General features: G+C 41.7%; 1 protein-coding gene across 1 annotated transcript; it reads right to left on the bottom strand.

Moving 5' to 3' along the window:
- Nucleotides 1-13,023: 13,023 nt before the first annotated feature.
- LOC138394587 (dnaJ homolog subfamily C member 30, mitochondrial-like) lies at nt 13,024-14,525 on the bottom strand. The gene has a single exon (XM_069486687.1). It carries the CDS (start codon nt 14,523-14,525, stop codon nt 13,860-13,862), a length of 666 nt encoding a protein of 221 aa, XP_069342788.1. The 3' UTR covers nt 13,024-13,859.
- Nucleotides 14,526-18,849: the final 4,324 nt, after the last annotated feature.

Raw genomic sequence — 18,849 nt, 5'->3', positions numbered from 1 at the left:
CACTATGTTGGCCAGGCTGTGCTTAAAATCCTGGCCTCAAGCAATCCTCCTGCCTCAGGCTCCCAAAACACTGGGATTACAGATGTGAGCCACCACACCCAGCCAGACTTAATGTTTAAAAAGATCTCACTGGCTGCTATGTTGAGAACAGTCCATAGGAGAACTATGATCAAAACAGGGGTCTTAGTTATAAGGAAGTACTCTAGGCAAGAGAGTCCAGAGCTTTGGATGAGAGAGAGGTAGCAACGGATAGAAGTGGTCACATACAGAATGTATTTTGAAAGTAGACCCAAGAGATTTGCAAATGGACTGAATGTAGTGTGTAAGAGAAAGAGAGGAGTCAGGGATGACTCCAAAATTTTTGATAGATCAACTGTAGGAATGGAATTATTTATTGAGATGGGGAGCTTGTAGGAAGAACCAGCTTGGTGGGGGAGTGGGAAATTGGAAATTTGGTTTTGGACATGTTAAGTTTGAGGTTTTTGATAGATATCCAAATGGAAACATCAAGTAGACAGTTGGATATGTGGGTCCAGAGTTTAGGGGTGAGATTGAGACGGAAGAGCAAAATTCTGGAGTCCTCAATGTGGAGATAGTACTTAGAGTCATGAAACTGGATGATTGGAAGTGACTATAAACTTTATTTGTGAATACAGTTTGTCTCCCACTGTAGAGTGTAGAGTGTAAGTTACACACTGTAGAGTGTAAGTTCTTTGAGAGGAGAGACTTTGCTTTATTTTGTGTGTTTTTGATAGCCCCTAGCACAGTTCCTCACACATAAATAGGTGCTCAATGAGTGTTTATTACTCTAGGCAAAGACTTTGTAATGCTAATGGCTGTATCCCCAACACCTAGCACAGAGTAGTACCCAGTAAATACTTGATAAATAAATGTGTATATAAAGAAAGTGGAAAAATGATAATTGCCACATGAAAAGTTGGAGAAGGATATTCCAAATCATGATTTTCCTCAAGATGACTCACCACATAATAATCTTTTTCCCCAAACTATGTTAAATTTAAATATATTCAGCTGGGTGTGGTGGCTCACACCTGTACTCCCAGCTATTTGGGAGGCTGAGATGGGAGGATCCTTTGAGCCCAGGAGTTCTAGACCAGCTTGGGTGATATAACAAGAGACCATCTCAAATAAATAAATACACTCAAGCACTGATTTATTTATTTATTTTATTTATTTCTTTCTTTTTTTTTTTTTTTGTAAAGAGACAGTCTTGGCCGGGCACAGTGGCTCACACCTGTAATCCTAGCACTCTGGGAGGCCGAGGCAGGTGGATTGTTTGAGCTCAGGAATTCGAGACCAGACTGAGCAAGAGCGAGACCCTGTCTCTACTAAAAATAGAAAGAAATTATATGGACAGCTAAAATATATATATATATAAAAAATTTAGCTGGGCAAGGTGGTGCATGCCTGTAGTCCCAGCTACTCAGGAGGCTGAGGCAGGAGGATTGCTTGAGCCCAGGAGTTTGAGGTTGCTGTGAGCTAGGCTAATGCCACTGCGCTCTAGCCTGGGCAACAGAGTGAGACTCTGTCTCAAAAAAAAAAAAAAAAGAAAAGAAAAGAAAAGAGAGACAGTCTTGCTCTAGCACCCAGGCTGGAGTGTGGTGGCACGTTCATAGCTAGGAATATAGGCATATGCCACCATGCCCAGCTAAATTTTGTATTTTTGGTAGAGACAAGGTCTCACTATGTTGCCCAGGCTAGCCTCAAGTGGTCCTATGACTTTGCCCTCCCAAAGTTCTGGGATTATAGGAATGAGCCACCACACCCAGCCCTCAAGCACCAAATTATTATACTCTTATCTACAGCCATCCCATGACTGAAGGTGGTAATGTGGGGAGAAACATTTTCTAAACCTGGTCAAACAAGAGAACCATCTGATGAGCTTTTAGCATTTTTGGAATATTAGGCATCACCCCCAGACCTACTGAATCAGAATCTCAGGGCTTATGCCCTGGAAATTATATTTTAAAAGCTCACCAGCTGCTTCTGATTTAGCTAGTCCTCAGATGGCATTTGAGACTCAAAGTGGAATTGGGAATAATCTAAGGCCCCTGGCCCTGCTCTTTCACTAACTCTGACTTTCATCTTGAGCGAGTCACTTGATCTCTGGGTCTTTTTCCCACCTATAAAAAATGAGGTTGGGAGCTGTGTGCCTAGGTCGGTTTATAGTACTTAATTATTGTCTTTTTAATGTATGTGGGGTCTGGTGACAGCCTCCCTTTTATTGCTGTTTCTGGTAATTTGTGTCTTTTCTCTTCTTTGGTTAGTCTGGCTAGGGATTTCTCATTTTTAATCAATCTTTTTCAAGAACGAACTTTTGGTTTAATTTTTTTCTATTTTTCTGTTTTAATTTCATTGATTTCTGTTCTTATATTTATTATATTTCTTTCTTTCTGCTTACTTTGTGATTATTTTGCTCTTTTTTTTTCTAGTTTCTTAAAATGGAAGCTTAGATTATTGAGATCTTTTTCTGTTGATTCTGCTCTAATATAAGCATTTGGGGCTACAGATTTCCTTACAGGACACCTTAGCTGTATCGCACCAGTTATCATAATATGTTTTATTTTTAAAAATTGAGGTGGCTTGGGTGCAGTGGCTCACACCTGTAATTCTAGCACTTTGGGAGGCCGAGGAGGGAGAATTGCTTGAGGCCAGGAGTGTGAGATCATCCCGGGCAACAAACAGCAGGACCCTGTCTCTACAAAAAATTAAAAAATTAGGTGGGCATTGTGCGATGCACCTATAGCCCCAGTTACTTGGGAAGCTGAAGTGAGAGGATTGCAGGATTGCTTGGGAGTTGGTAGTTGCAGTGAGCTATGATGACGCCACTGCACTCTAGCCCAGGCAACAGAGTGAGACCCTGTCTCAAAAAAAAAAAAAAAAATTAAAAATAAATAAAATAAAATAGAGGTACAATTCACATGTCATTTTAAAGTGTACAATTCAGTGACATTTATTTAGTAAATTCAAGTGTCGTTCAACCACCACCACTATCTAGTTCCAAAACATTTCCATCACCCCAAAAATCACTCTTCTCCCCTGTCTCCACCTCCTGGCAACCACCAATCTGATTTTTGTCTTTATAGATTTACTATTCTGGATATTTCATATAAATGGAATCATACAATATATGTGACCTTCTGTGTCTTGCTTGTTTCACTTAGCATAATGTTTTTAACATCCTAAATTATAACAATCTATATTTTTAATACCTTCAATAGCATACAAAAACTCTGTTCCTGTACAGCTCCATTCCCCCGTTATGTTGCTATTTTTCACAAATCCTATCCTTATAAATTATATCCTCATTGACATAAGTTTATCATTATTGTTTTATACATTTGTCTTTTAAATCATATGGGAAACAAAAATAAATTACAAAAAACAATAATACTGGATTTTAAATTTACCTATGTAGTTACCTTCACCGGTATTCCTTATTTCTTCACATGACTTTAGGTTACTGCCTAATGTCCTTTCATTGCAGCCTGAAGGACTCCCTTTAGTATTTCTTATACAGCAGGTTCCCTAGCAAAAAGCTCCCTCAGCCTTTGTTTATCTGAGAGTGTCTTAATTTCTCTTTGACTTTTAAAGTACAGTTTTGCTGGAGGTAGGATTCTTGGTTAACAGATTTTGGTTTTGGGGGGATTTTTTTCTTTCAGCACTTTGTATGAGTGCACTGCCTTCTGGCCTCTGGGGTTGCTGGTGAGAAGTTGGCTGTTAATCTTACTGAGATCCCTTGTATGTGACAAGTTGCTTCCCTTTTGCTGCTATAAGATTTCTTTCTTTGCCTTTTGACAGTTTTATTATAATGTGTCTTTTTGGTGTATCTCTTTGAGTTTATCCTCTTTGGAGTTTGTTGAGTTTTAGAATGTGTCTATTCATATCTTTTAGTCATTATTTCTTGAGGTGGTTTTGGCCATTATTTCTTCAAATATTCTTTTTGCCCATTTCTCTCTCTCCTCTGCTTTTTGGACTGCCATTATGCACGTGTTGGTCTGCCTCATGGTGTCCTACGGGTCTGTGAGGCTCTATGGATTTTTCTTCATTCCTTTTTTCTGTTACTCAGACAGGTTAGTTTCACTGGACCTATCTTCATGTTCACTGATTCTTTCTTCCACCTGGTCAGCTAAGCCCTTAAAACCCTCTAGTGAATTTTTCATTTCAGTTCTTGTAGTTTTCGGGTTTAGAATTTGATTCCTTTTAATACTTTCTGTTTCTTTATTGATGTTCTGTATTTGTTGAGACATTGTTCTCTTGGTATCGTTTAACTCTTTGTCCATGGTTTCTTTTAGCTCTTTGAGCATATTTAAGACACCTTTGCCTGGTAATTTCAGTGTCTGTACTTTCTTGCAGATAGTTTATTTCTTTTTTTCAAAAAGGTATATTGAGTTTTTATTGGTGATTCTAAGTATATGTGTTTATAACAGATGTGGTAGGTGAATTTAACATACTAAAAGAGTTCTACAGAATCTCTTCAGAAAAGATTATATACTATACAAACTATTCAAATCATATAAAACAATTTTTCAGTGTCTTTTCAACTGAGAAGAATCCTATTCAGCACACTTCTCCTCCTGAGGTAGTTCACACTGAGCAAGCTTTGCTTTCACTTTTTTATTTTCTTCTACAATAGCTTCATATTTCTCTTTCATTTCTGCCAATTCTAGGCAAAGCAGCTCTATTTCTGGATTTTCTAGGGTGGCAACTCTTAACTGGTACTTTAAAAAATCCAAAGCACTGTTAGGTTTCTCTGGTTCTTCATATAAAGCTCCCAACACCTTAGCATGTTCAGCACCCCTGACTTCTCCAGGTACCTCCAGAACTGCTCACGCTTTGAGTTGGCAGCTTTGTAATGGGTCATAGTGACAGTGGCAGTGACGTAGCTGGCACCCGAGACTGACTGGTGGGCCAGGTTGTTTATTTCTTTTGTGAATGGGCCATACTTTCTTGTTTTATTGCATGGTTTATAATTTTTATTAAAAATTGGATATTTTGAGTATTATAATGTGGTAACTCTGGAAATTATTTTATTCCCTTTCCCCCACTCAGAGTTTGTTTTTGTTATTTGATGTGGGCTATAGCTCTTTATTTAGTGACTTTTCAAAATGATTTTTGTAAAAAATATATTCTTCTACCATATATAGTCTCTGAAAGTCTCTGTTCCTTTAGCTTGTGTTCAACTAGTGTTTTGACAGAGAGTTCCTTGAATGACAGGAGGCAAAAAAGGGAAAAAAATACATATAAGAAAAACCCAGCTCTTCCAGTCTTTGCAGACTGGCTCTGTGTTGGGGCGTTGGAGCACTCAGTACCGCCAGTCCACTTACAACTTTGCCTTGGGCTTTACGCTCTGCTTGTGCTGAAAGCTTAGTGTCTTCTCAGGTCAGTTATAAGAAGGTGTTCTGCACTCAGCATGTGCGTGGCTTTTGAAATTCTGCAGCACATGTGGGCGCTTTTCAATACCCTAATTTCCCATAGAAACTCCCCAGCGTTTTCTCCCATGCTGTCAGCACGTCAGTTGTTTGCCTCAACTGTAATCTTTTGCCCAGGCATCAGCAGGATGTGCATTTGACTTACGTTTTCAAGCAATGCTCTCTGTGTAGCCACTTTTCTGCCCTGAGTGGGTTCTGGGTTAGGCGAAACAAAGGCAAGTGCCTTGCATCAGTCCTTCTGGCAGCCCTGGACAGGTTAGAACAGGAAAACACAATTCTTTGAGAATAAGGTCTGCTCTGCTCCCTTCAAAACCAGGAACCAGGGTCCCTCACTGGGAATGTGGGCATACATCTTCAAGACTACTACCAAGCCATGGAAGGGGGTTAGGCAAGAGTAAGGGAAAAAAAACCAAAAAACAAAAAACAACCAGAGTTTTCCTACCATTTTTAAGTCACCTTTTTCTTGATTCAATGTTTATTTGGTTATTGTAAACCTTTGATTATTTTCCACAGTTTGTACAAAGTTGATTCAGACATTTTTGCTTGGTCTATCAATGTTTCTGTGGAAGCATGGGGCCTTGAAGCTGCCTACTCTGCATTTTTGCTGATGTCAATTAACATGTTATATTTTCATTTTCATACAGTTCAATATTATTTCTAATTTTCCTTGATACTTTTTGACCTATGAATTACTTAGAAGTGTTTATAATTTCCATGTGTTTGAAGATTTTTTGGTTTCTTTTTTAATTGATTTAGCTTGATTCAATTATGGACACAAAATGTACTTGGTATTTCAGTTCTTTTATGTTTCTTAAGATTTGTTTTATGATCCAAATTCTGGTAAATATTGGTGAATGTTCCATGTGTACTTGCAAAGAATGTATATTCTGCTGTAAAGTCTTCTGTAAATGTCACTTCGGTCCCATTGGTTGATGATGATGTTCAGTTAGTAATTCTGCATCTGTTCATTTTGTCTACTGATTGTATCAGTTATTGGGATAGGATTAAGTCTCCAACTGTAATTATGGATCTGTTTATTTCTCCTTTCAGTTTGGTCAGTTTTTGCTCTATATATTTGAAGCTCTGTTGTTTGGTGCATACACATCTGGGATTGCTATGTTGTCTTCTCTTTTTTTGTTTTATTTTATGCTTTTTAAAAAAATTTCTATAAATTTAACACATTAACTGCCATGTGAGTTGTGTTTAATTCACGCTAGTTTTGAGCCCGGGGCCTCATGAAACATAAGTAACTCACAGGCCTCTTTAACTTGGGAACTGAGTGAACTATTTTTCAAGTTGCTTATAACTCACACACAGAAAACAATACAAAATAACAGATTGTTCATTAAATTAGAAAGGATCGTTTTGTTTTCAAAGTTTTTATTCTGTTTTCGTAATAAAACACCATGGCCCCAAGGAAAAAAAATTTTTTTTTCTAGTGTGGCAGCCAATGTGTTAAGGGGGTACAAGTGCAATTTGTTACTTGTATATGTTATGTAGCCATGAAGTCTGGGCATTGGGTAGATCCATCATCCAAATGACATACTTTGTATCCTGCTGTGCCTTCTTGATGGATTGACCCTTTTGCCATTATCTTACTCTTTGCCCTTGGTCTGTCTTTGCTCTAAAGTCCACTTTGATAGTTAATAAAATGATTCCAGCTTTCTTTTAATTAGTATTTGCATGACATGGCTTTTTCTATCTTTTTTTTCATTTAGCTTGCATAGATCATTATATTTAAAGTGACCTTCTTTTAACCTTTGTAGATCATTACATTTACAGCGACCTCTTAAGCCCAGAATTTCTGGTTTGAAGATCAATTTAGTTTTAAAGTTTTGCAGAGCTATTCCGGCCCGCCCTACTTGTGTGCTACCCGGAGGCCAATCTGAAACCTCAGAGTACTCTATGTTGTATTTCCATTCTCAAAGCTTTTAGTGTGTTGATTCTGGTTGTTTCACACCTGGTCCACTTAAAGGGCACAGCAAGAACTTCATACACGTATTTACAATCCCTTCTTCTAGCTCCCCATTGTCTATCTGAGAGGGGATGGGGTGCTATCTTTTTACAGGTTGTGGATGGTCATCACAGCTCTTCCACATAGTCTCTTCAGTGCTTGGTAGAGAGAGGAGAGGTGCCACCTCCGTTTGTGTTGGTACTAGGTGAGGAGAGGGAGGGTCAGCAGGGCTTTGTTCCACATTCTCTGTAGTACTTGGGAGGAGGGGGAAAGGTAAGGCTTCTTTCATGGTGTTTGCCTAGAGGAGGATGGGTATAGTCAAAAGCTGTAGTACCCAAACCCCAGGGCTGGTCCGTGGCCTGTTAGGAACCGGGCTGCACAGCAGGAGGTGAGTGGCAGGCAAGTGAGTGAAGCTTCATCTGTATTTACAGCTGTTCCCCATCCCTCACATCACCACATAAGCTCCGCCTCCTGTCAGATCAGCTGTGGCATTAGATTCTCACAGGAGCACGAACCCTTCTGTAAACTGCACATGCGAGGGATCTAGGTTGTGCACCCCTTATGAGAATCTAATGCCTGATGATCTGAGGTGGAGCTGAGGCGGTGATGCTAGTGCTGGGGAGCGGCTGCAAATACAGATTATCATTAGCAGAGAGGTTTGACTGCACAATAAATGTAATGCGCTTGAATCATCCGAAAACCATCCCCTCCCCCTGGTCCGTGGACATATTGTCTTCCATGAAACCAGTCCCTGGTGCCGAAAGGGTTGGTTCGACCACTGGTCGAAAGGGTACCATCCTTCAGGGCTGCACTCTTCCCAGTCACTTAACTAGAGAGAATAGGGTGTTTTTACTCTCACTGGCATTTATGGGTTTTAGATTGCTTTAACATGCACGGCAGAATGTATATGAGGCAAACCACCAAACCACCCAGGGAACTCACTGATGGGTCAGCCCTTCTTTTCTCTATCTTTCAAGAGTTTTTTTTTTTTTTTTTTAATACTTGCCTCTTGTGTTTTGAACGGGGATTTTAGTTGTATTTGGCAAAAAGAATATGATGAATGTGCTTACTCCATCTTCTATGAAACTAGAACAACATGACATTTGAAATTGTTGTCTTAATAAGTTTTCGGGTATTACTTCTTTTTTTAGTAGCAAATACATTGCTCCTATGTGATGAAAAATCCTACCCATTTGTGTGCTGATTATGTCTCATGGCCCCATCCTGCAACAGGCAGTAAAAACCTAACCCCAGTTGACGGCCCACACCATCTTCCTAAAGAACCCTCCTCTTTAGCCACTCTGAGCCTTTGTACTCTGGCTCATGAGTCCTCTCCAGATCTTTTTCCTCATTTTGTCTGTTCACTTGGGCCCACTTCTCCACATGACAAACCTTTTTCACTCTTCACTGGACTCACAGTTGGATTATCAGAAGACTGAATGGACTAATACCTGTCAGGCATGTAGAAGAGCCTCTGGCACAGCACGAGCACTCATTACATAGCGGACATTTTCTCTTAGAATGTGTACTCCCAGCGTTTCTTGCTGTGTACTGTGAGGAAGCCCCAGCTAGCCCATATGGAGAGACCTCATGGAGAGGCCATGTGTACGTGTTCCAGCCCACAGTTCAGCTGAGGTCCCTTCTGACAGCCAGCATCAGCTACTAGTTATATGAATGAAGGTACCTTTAAACGCTTCTTGTCTCTACCATCAATCACTCCTAGCCTTTGAGTCTTGCTAGCTAAGGCCCCAGATGTTGTGGACAGAAAAGCCAGTTCCACTGGAATCACAGAATCCCTAACAATAATAAAATAATTGTTTTATGGCTGGGCACGGTTGCTCACACCTGTAATCCTAGCACTCTGGGAGGCAGAGGTGGGAGATCACTTGGGGTCAGGAGTTCGAGACCAGCCTGAGCAAAAGGGAGACCCCTGCCTCTACTAAAATAGAAAAAATTAGCCAGGCAACTAAAAATAGAAACAAAAAAATTAGCCAGGCATGGTGGCGAGTGCCTGTAGTCCCAGCTACTCGGGAGGCTGAGGCTGGAGGATCGCTTGAGCCCAGGAGTTTGAGGTTGCGGTGAGCTAGGCTAATGTCACAGCACTCTAGCCTGGGAAATAGAGTGAGACTCTGTCTCAAAATTAAAATAAAATAAATAAAATATTGTTTTATGCCACTACATTTTAGATTGGTTTCTGGTGCAGTTATTAAGGGAAACAGTCTTTACTTCTTTAGAACATTCAGCATACTTCTGTTTGAATGTCTGATTTCCTGTTGACCGTATGCTCCTTAAGGGCTGAGACTGTGTCTTAAGTGTTTACTGCTGTATCCTGTATGGCACAAAGTAGCTAGTGTGCACAGTAAATAGTGAATTAACAAAGGTATGTGTTTCTTCTTTTAATGTGGGTGACACGCAATTGGTGTCTGCGTGGGAACAAGCACACACCTGTTTCTGCTTCCACAGTTGTTTCTGGCCAGCAATTCTGTGTTTACCAGCTTGCTCCATCCCTCTGCAGGAGCCTCTCCTCCCTCCTCACCCTGACTGATCTATTGGTGAAAGATGCAACTGATTGTTTCTGCCACTTTTTTTTTTTTTTTTTTTTTTTACTTGCAGGTGGTATCTGTAATGGCACACTCCACCTCTGTAGGGAAAGGGGTAGAAAGCGTGAAGAAATGGGAAGCTAGGAATTCCAGACATAAACTTGACTCATTTTACAATTTTGTTAGCAACAGTCTTGAGAGAATAAATACAACCCTTAGGTAGTTTGGTATTTTGTCCTTCAGGACAGTTCTTTCCTGGTAGTGTATTAGATTGTTGGGGTTAATGGCTATTACGGTACCATTACAGACAGGCTTCAGGCTGCCCTCTAGTGGAGGTAGCACAATAAAGTCCTACTGTATTACACCCTGAGGCAACCTGGATCTCAGAACAAAGAAAATTCTAGGGTCGGGACCAGCTCTGTGTCCTTGATTATAAATAGTGCCTACCACATTGCCTGGCATTTATTAAGAGTGCAACTAATATTTATTAAGGATACTAACCAACATGCACCATTTTTGAGAACTGGTTCTTTTCTTTCTTTCTTTTTCTTTTTTTTTTTTTTTTTTAAATAGAGACAGGGTCTCGCTTTGTTACCCAGGCTGGAGTGCAGTGGCAGGATCATAGCTCACTATAACCTCAAACTCCTGGGCTCAAGCAATCTTCCCACCCCATCTTTCTGAGTAGCTGGGACTATAGGTATGCACCCCTGCGCCCAGCTAATTTTTAAATTTTTTGTAGAAACAGGGGTCTCCCCACATTGCCCAGGCTGGTCTTGAACTCCTTACCTCAAGGGATCTTCCCATCTCAGCCTTCCAAAGTGCTAAGATTACAGGCTTGAGCCATTATGCCCAGCCACTAGCATATTTCTTTGTTTTTGGTGGTGGTGTTTTGTTTTTTGTTTTTTTTTTTTTAGACAAAGTCTCGCTCTGTTGCCTGGGCTAGAGTGCCGTGGCGTCAGCCTAGCTCACAGCAACCTCAAACTCCTGCGCTTAAGCAATCCTTCTGCCTCAGCCTCCCGAGTAGCTGGGACTACAGGCATGTGCCACCATGCCTGGCTAATTTTTTTCTATATATATTTTTAGCTGTCCAGATCATTTCTTTCTATTTTTAGTAGAGACGGGTCTCGCTCTGGCTCAGTCTGGTCTCAAACTCCTGACCTCGAGCGATCCTCCCGCCTCGGCCTCCCAGAGTGCTAGGATTACAGGCGTGAGCCACCGTGCCCAGCCCACTAGCACATTTCTTGAGAGTCCACTATGGTTAAAACATTAAAGACTGTAAATGATGTAAATCAGGGGCTGGCAGACATTTTCTTAAAAGGCCTGGTAGTAAATAGTTTAGGCTTGGAGGCCATGTGGTCTCTGTCACAACTACTCGACTCTGCTCTAATAGTAGAAAAGCAGTTACAGAGAATACATAATATAATGAGTGTGTCTGTGTTCCAGTAACTTTATTTACAGAATAGGCAGCTAGCTTGTAGGCCTGATATAGATAATAATAGGAATTTTCTAGTCAAATATACCAATTACCTCCCCATTGCCAAACCCACTGGGTTATTTTTAAATTTTTTTATTATGAACTATTTCAAACCTCAGAAATGTATTAAGAATAAAATAATGAACACCCCTGTATCTATCCCCCCCATTCACCAAATGTTTACATTTTGCCACATTTCAGATCTTTTAAAATAATACATCATAGCTGCAATTAGAATTCCTTTGTGTATGCCACCTGGATGCCTTTCCCTCTTTTTCTTCCTCTCAAGAGATAGACAGTGTTGAAGTTGTTTGTTTTCTTCCCATGCTTGCAGTTTTACCTTTATACATACTGATATCATATTATGTATATTACTGTTTAATAGTCTTTAACATTGTATGTAAACATTAGGCTATTTTGCTTTTTTCATTCAACATTGTGTTTGAGATATATCTATATTGATATTTGTAAAATATTGAATTTTTTAATGATAAATGCATTTTGTGTACCATCTAAGAAATTTTTGCCATTTCCAGAGTAATAAAGATTATCTCCTATATATCTTTCCAGAATTTTATAGTTTTAGCTTTTATATGTAGTTCTGTAATCCATTTTGAGTTAATTTTTGTGTATGGTGTGAGGTAGGGATCATTTATTTTTTTCAAGTGGTTATCTAGTGTGGGCATTTTAGAATTGTCCATAAATTCTTTCATATTGTCTCCCTTCAAATGATGGAGCCTGATTCCTTTCCCTTTAGGTCTGGGCTGTACTTAAAGACTTGACTTTAATGAAACAGAAGGTGGTGGTAGTGATGGTTCATAACTTCCAAGATTAAGGCATACAGGCATTGTGTCTTCCCCTTGTTCTCTCTTTCTCTTGAATCATGTGCTCTGGGGGACACCAGCTGCCACATTGTGAGGACATTCAAGCACAGTTATGCGGAGAGGTCCATGTGGCAAGGATCTGAGACCTGCCAACAGCAAGTAAGGAAGTGAGGCCTCCTCCCAACAACCATATGAGAGCTGGACGAGGTGAGAGTTTATCCCAATTTATATAGGGATTTTTACACAAAACATTTGAGAGCAAGAATTACACTCACTGCACTGAGCACACCAGCTCTGGCTTTGTTTAGAGCCTAGACTTGGGCCCTCGTCCTTGCCATAGTCCTCCTGCAAGGGTTTTCATCTCCCACAGCTTTCCACTCAGTCCCAGTGCACAAATGCTACAACACCTACAGTCTCACAGCCAACCCACTCCCATGTCCAGTGACTCAGAGTTAAGAGAGCCTTACTCTTGCAGCTCTGACCAAGTGATGACCAACTCCTTTGTGTGAATTAGAAATTAAAAAAAAAACAAACAAAAAACACCTTCAGCAGCTATGCATAAGGAACTGAGTCTCCACCTTGAACAGCAAGCCTCCTGTCCGTCAGTAGTCCTGTCTACTCCAAAGCCCCCCAGGTTTCCCCCAGCCTCAGGCAGCCTTCTTTGAGGGACTTGTGAGGCCTGTGATGAGCACTGCAAGTTAAACAGGAGCATGGGCCACACTCAGGGGACTCTAGCTCTGAGTGTGTCATTCTGTTTCTGAGAGAGGAAGGGCTGCACAGTTAGTGATGAGGCTGGCAGGTAAAGGGATGACCCGGTGACAGGCACACTGGCCCAAGGATAAACCTGGCCCTACTAGCACTACGTTGTAATCACTATGGATTAGAACTATGGGTAATAAAGCGTGACAGATTTATTCCTCTGCTGTCATGTCCACAGAGTAACCTCTCCAAGGTCATACATTAGATAAATATGGGCACAGGAACTCATTCCTAATGCTTGATGACCTTGTTTTCCCACCCCCGAATGCCACCAACAAAAGGGGGAGTGCCGTGTGGGGCTGACCATAGAGGGAGGAGTGGCCAACTTTCCACAGATCCCATTTTTACTCTGGATCAGGTCTCACCTGTGGCCTGGGGAACTCACAGAAAGACAAGTTTCGTACAACCCCAGACTTTTTCTTTTGGCAGCCAACAATTGGTCACATTGCACGTTTCAAGGTTACAGAGGAGCCCCAAGGTACAAATGTGGGGCAGGAGCAGATAAACCTTGCTCAGGGCTTTACAATAAAGCTAGAGCAAGTGTTCCAGAAATCGACAGCATCAGGAAGGCAACCTCTGGAAGCAGGCACCCAAGGGATTCCAGAAAACCCTTCACTCCTGGGCTTTCGGGATTCTTCATGTTGGGGCCTCTTTCTTAGGCATCACAAAGCCGCCTTTTCTGGAGCGCAGGGGAGGGACGTGCAGGTCACCGGCTAAGCTGGGCAGGTCGGGAGGGCAGGGAGTTCCTCCAGACCCCCAGCAGAGGTAGACAAAGGCAGACCAAGGGTTCAGAAGACAGGAAAGGCCGTTTACTCAGGGCTGGCTGGGGCAGCTCCCCTTCCCTCCTCTCTCCGATTAAACACGGAAGCCGACGACAGCGAAGATTGTGAGGAGAACGACAATGAAAACAGTGTCTCGGATCTCGTCCCACTGGAAGCCTTTCTTGGCCCGGTCCTCCTGCTGCTTGCGAAGGGCCTCCCGCCGGGCCCTCAGGCGCCGTTCGCGCTCCAGCTGTTCTCCGTAGTGCGCCTGGTAGAAGGCGTCGAAGTTGAACATGGTGCGGTTGGCGCCCGGAGCGCCCCGACCGCCGTCTTGGGCCCGAGAGGCGGCCGGCGGGGGGCGGGGAGAGCCGGCGTCCGCGGCGGGCGCCTTGGAGGGCCGGACGCCGGGTCCACGCAGGTCCTCGTCGCTGAGCAGACCGCGGTCATACTTGCGACGGAGGGTGGCACTGCCCAGCACCACGTAGGCCTGGGCGATGCGCGTGAAGCGCTCGGCGGCCTGGGCGCTTCCCGAGTTGCGGTCCGGGTGGTAGAGGAAGCTCTGCCGGTAGTAGGCGGCCTTGATCTGCGCCTGCGTGGCCGTGGTGGGGACGTCCAGCAGGTCATAGAGCGCCGTGCGCGAGTACTGGCCGTCGCCCCGGGGATAAGTCCTCGCGCCCAGGCCCAGGCCCAGGCCCGATGCCGACTGTTGTGAAAATTTCCAGGGCTGCCACAACCTCCACAGTAACAACCGCGGCCGCATCAAACCTCTTTTGCACTTTTTATAGGGAAGAGCTGGTGTTATCCAAGTCCACCTTTTGTTTATCTGTATCTTAATTTCTCTTTCATTTTTGAAGTATAGTGTTTTCAGATGTAGAATTCTTTTTTTTTTTTTTTTTTTTTTTGAGACAGAGTCTCACTCTGTTGCCCAGGCTAGAGTGAGTGCCATGGCGTCAGCTTAGCTCACAGCAACCTCAGACTCCTGAGCTCAAGCGACCCTCCTGCCTCAGCCTCCCGAGTAGCTGGGACTACAGGCATGCACCACCATACCCGGTTAATTTTTTTTCTATATATATTTTTAGCTGTCCAGATCATTTCTTTCTATTTTTAGTAGAGATGGGGTCTCGCTCTTGCTCAGGCTGGTCTCGAACTCCTGAGCTCAAACGATCCGCCCACCTCGGCCTCCCAGAGTGCTAGGATTACAGGCGTGAGCCACCACGCCTGGCAGATGTAGAATTCTTGATTGACAGTTTTTTCATTCAGCACTTGAAATATATCATCGCACTGCCTTCTGGCCTCCATGGTTTTCTATGATAAATTACCCCTTAATCTTATTGAGGATCCTTACATTTGCTTTCAAGATTTTCTCTTTGGGCCTAGCACTCTGGGAGGCTGAGGCGGGAGGATCACTCGAGGTCAGGAGTTCGAGACCAGCCTGAGCAAGAGCGAGACCCTGTCTCTACTAAAAAATAGAAAGAAATTATCTAGACAACTAAAAATATGTAGAAAAAATTAGCTGGACATGGTGGCACATGCCTGTAGTCCCAGCTACTTGGGAGGCTGAGGCAGGAGGATCGCTTGAGCCCAGGTGTTTGAGGTTGCTGTGAGCTAGGCTGACACCACGGCACTCTAGCCAGGGCAAAAGAGCAAGACTCTTGTCTCCAAAAAAAAAAAAAAAAAGATTCTCTCTTTGAATGTTCCTAACACAAAGAAATGACAAATGCCTGGGGTGATGGGTACCCAATTACCCTGATTCAATTAATTCACATTGTATGCCTGTATCAAAACATCACGTGTACCCTATAAAGATATACAACTATTATGTACCCATAATAACTCTTTAAAAGATTCTCACTTTGACTTTTGACAGTTTGATTACAATGGTCTCAGCTTGTATCTCTTTTAAAAGATTAAAAATAATTTTTTTTTAGAGATGGGATCTTGCTATATATCACCAGGCTGGTCACAAACTCTTGAGCTCAAGCAGTCCTCCCACCCTAGCCTCCTGAGTAGCTAAGACTGCAAGCATGAGCCACCGTGCTCAGCTTCAGCGTGCATCTCTTTGAGTTTACTTTACTTGTGGTTTGTTGAGCTTGGATGTGTAGAGTCATGTCTTTCATCAGATTTGGAAAGGTTTGGCCATTATTTCTTGAAATGTTCTTTCTCCTTTTTCTGTATCTTCTCTTTTTGAAATTTTCATGACATATATATTTGGTCCACTCGATGGTTAGGTCTCTTAGGTTCTGTTTACTTTTTCTCATTCTTTTTTTCTTTTTGTTCCTCAGACTGGATAATTTCAGTGGTCCCATCTTCCAGTTCACTGATACTTCTTGCTGCTCAAATCTGCTCTTGAAACCCCTCTAGTGAATGTTTGATTTCAGTTAATGTACTTTTCAGTTCCCGAATTTCTCTATGCTTCCTTTTTATAATTTTTCTCATTATTGATATTCTTATTTTGTTTGTACATCATTTTCCTGATTTCCTTTAATTCTTTGTACATTGTTTCCTTTAATTCTTTTTTTTTTTTTTTTTTTTTTTTGAGACAGAGTCTCGCTCTGTTGCCCAGGCCAGAGTGCCGTGGCATCAGCCTAGCTCACAGCAACCTCCAACTCCTGGGCTCAAGCAATCCTCCTGCCTCAGCCTCCCGAGTAGCTGGGACTACAGGCATGCGCCACCATGCCCGGCTAATTTTTATTTTATGTATGTATTTTTAGCTGTCCAAATCATTTCTTTCTATTTTTAGTAGAGACGGGGTCTCGCTCTTGCTCAGGCTGATCTCAAACTCCTGACCTCGAGTGATCCTCCCTCCTCGGCCTCCCAGAGTGCTAGGATTACAGGCATGAGCCACCGTGCCCGGCCTGTTTCCTTTAATTCTTGAGCATATTTATGACAGTTTTTTTTTTTTAAAGTCTTTGGTTAGTCCAATGTTTGGGCTTCTTCAGAGACGATTTCTGTCAATTATTTTGTTACTTTGAATGAGCTATACTTTCCTTGTTCTTTGCATGACTTGTGATTGTCATTGAAACCCGGACATTTGAATATTATAGTAACTCTGGAATTTAGATTCTAGACCTCGTGTTTGCCACATATCTGTATGTTTTTAATCATTGGAGGTTACAGTAGCCCATCTGTTTAGTGACTTTTCCAAATTGTTTTTGGAAAGACTTATCATTTTCATGTGGTCACTGAAATCTCTGGTGCAATTCTTTTGTATTCAGCTAGTGTTTTGACAGAGATTTCCTTGAATGTGAGGAGCTAAATATAGAAGGAAAAAAACACCTCTCCCACTCTTTGAGGATGGCCTCTGTGCTGCAGCTTTTCCTCAGCACTTAGCTAGGGCTGCACTGATCGTAGTGATCAGGCCAAGGTGAAAGCTTAGGGTCTTGTTCAGGTGTTTTCTGAGCATGCATCTTGCCCTGAGTATACGTATGGCCTTCTAAATTCCCTCTGATACATGAGTGGTTATGAATGCCCTGACTTCCCAGAGAAATTCTCCCCAGCTTTTCTTTTCAGACTTTAGGAAGTCTATTTTGGTTTTCCAGAACTACCGTTAACAAAATCCACAGACCGGATGGCTTTACCGACAGAAATTTATTTTCCTACAGTTCTAAAGGCAAGAAGTCTAAGATCAAGGTACCAACAGTGCTGGTTTCTCCTAAGTTTTCTCTCATTGGCTTGCAGATGGCTGCCTTATTGCTGTGCCCTCATGTGACCTTTCCTCTGTGTGCACACATCCCTGGTACTTTGTCCTTTTCTGTAAGGACACCAGTCATACTGGGTTAGAGTCCCACCCTTATTAACTCATTTAACCTTAATTACCTCTTTTTAGGCCCTATCTCCAGATACAGTCACATTGGGTAGGATTCAGCTTGTGACTTTTGGAGAATATAATGTAGTCCATAATCTTTTGCCCCAGGCATATGTGAGTTGTTTGTTAGTCTTGCAGTGTTTTTGAGCAAAGCCCACTACCACTTTTCCATCCTCAGTGAGTTCCAACTTCGGAGAAATCGAGACATACAACTATTTCATTCCTTCAGGTAGTCCTCAGACATGTTAGAGCAGACATACACAGTCATTTGCAAATAAGATCTGCCCTGCTCTCCCCAGAACTCTCAGGGGTCCCAAGCTGGGAACGCAGGCTTCTGTCTTCAAGATTGCTGTCAAGTGGGGAGTAGATGGGGCAAAGGCAAGTAAAAATCCCACAAAGCTTTCTTTCCTTTCCTTTTTAAGTTGCATTTTTCTTGATTCAGCATTCATTTGGTTGTTGTAAATCTTTGACTATTTTCCAGAGTTCTGGCAAAGTTGGTTCTAGCAGTTACTACATATTTTTTTGAGTTTCTGTGGGGATATGGGAACTTGGAGCTGCTTACTCTGCCCTTTTGCTAATGACACTCCTCAATTATATTTTAAAAAGATTTAAATAATAAGGGGAAAAGTTATATATATATTTACCTGTGTGGTTGCCATTTCCAATACTCTTCATTCCTTTGTGTAGATCCAGATTTCCATCTAGTATCGTGTTTCTTCTGCCTGAAGGACATCCACTAACATTTCTTGTAGTGTTAGTTTGGTGGTGATGAATTTTTTCAGATTCTGTATGCCTGAAAATGTCTTTATTTCACCTTGTTAAAAGATATTTTCACCAGGTATATAATTCTAGGTTTTCAGTTTTTTTTCTTTCAGTACTTTAAAGATGTTACTCTACTGTCTTCTCATTTGCATTATTTCTGATAAGAAATTTGATATCATCCTTTTCTTTGTTCCTGTATAAGTAACATGTCTTTTTTTCCCCTCTAGCTGCCTTTAGGATTTGATCTGTATCACTGGTTTTGAGCAATTTGATTATGTGACTTGTCATGTTTTGTTTATATTTCTTATTTTCTTTTTTTTTTTTTTTTTAAAGCCTACAGCACCTGGTATTCCCAGGCAGTCTCCCATCCAAGTATATATTCCTTATTTTTTTAATTTTTTATATTTCTTGAGCTTCAGATCTGAGTTTATATTTTTCATTATGTTTGGAAAATTTTTGGCCATTATTTCTTCTAATATTTTTCCATGTTTCAACTTTGTGAATACAGTTAAAAGTA

The sequence above is a fragment of the Eulemur rufifrons genome, chromosome 14 (assembly GCF_041146395.1).
Source record: "Eulemur rufifrons isolate Redbay chromosome 14, OSU_ERuf_1, whole genome shotgun sequence".
NCBI lineage: Eukaryota > Metazoa > Chordata > Mammalia > Primates > Lemuridae > Eulemur > Eulemur rufifrons.
The sequence above is the reverse complement of the archived record's forward strand: the minus strand, read 5'-3'. Positions and strand labels throughout refer to the sequence as shown.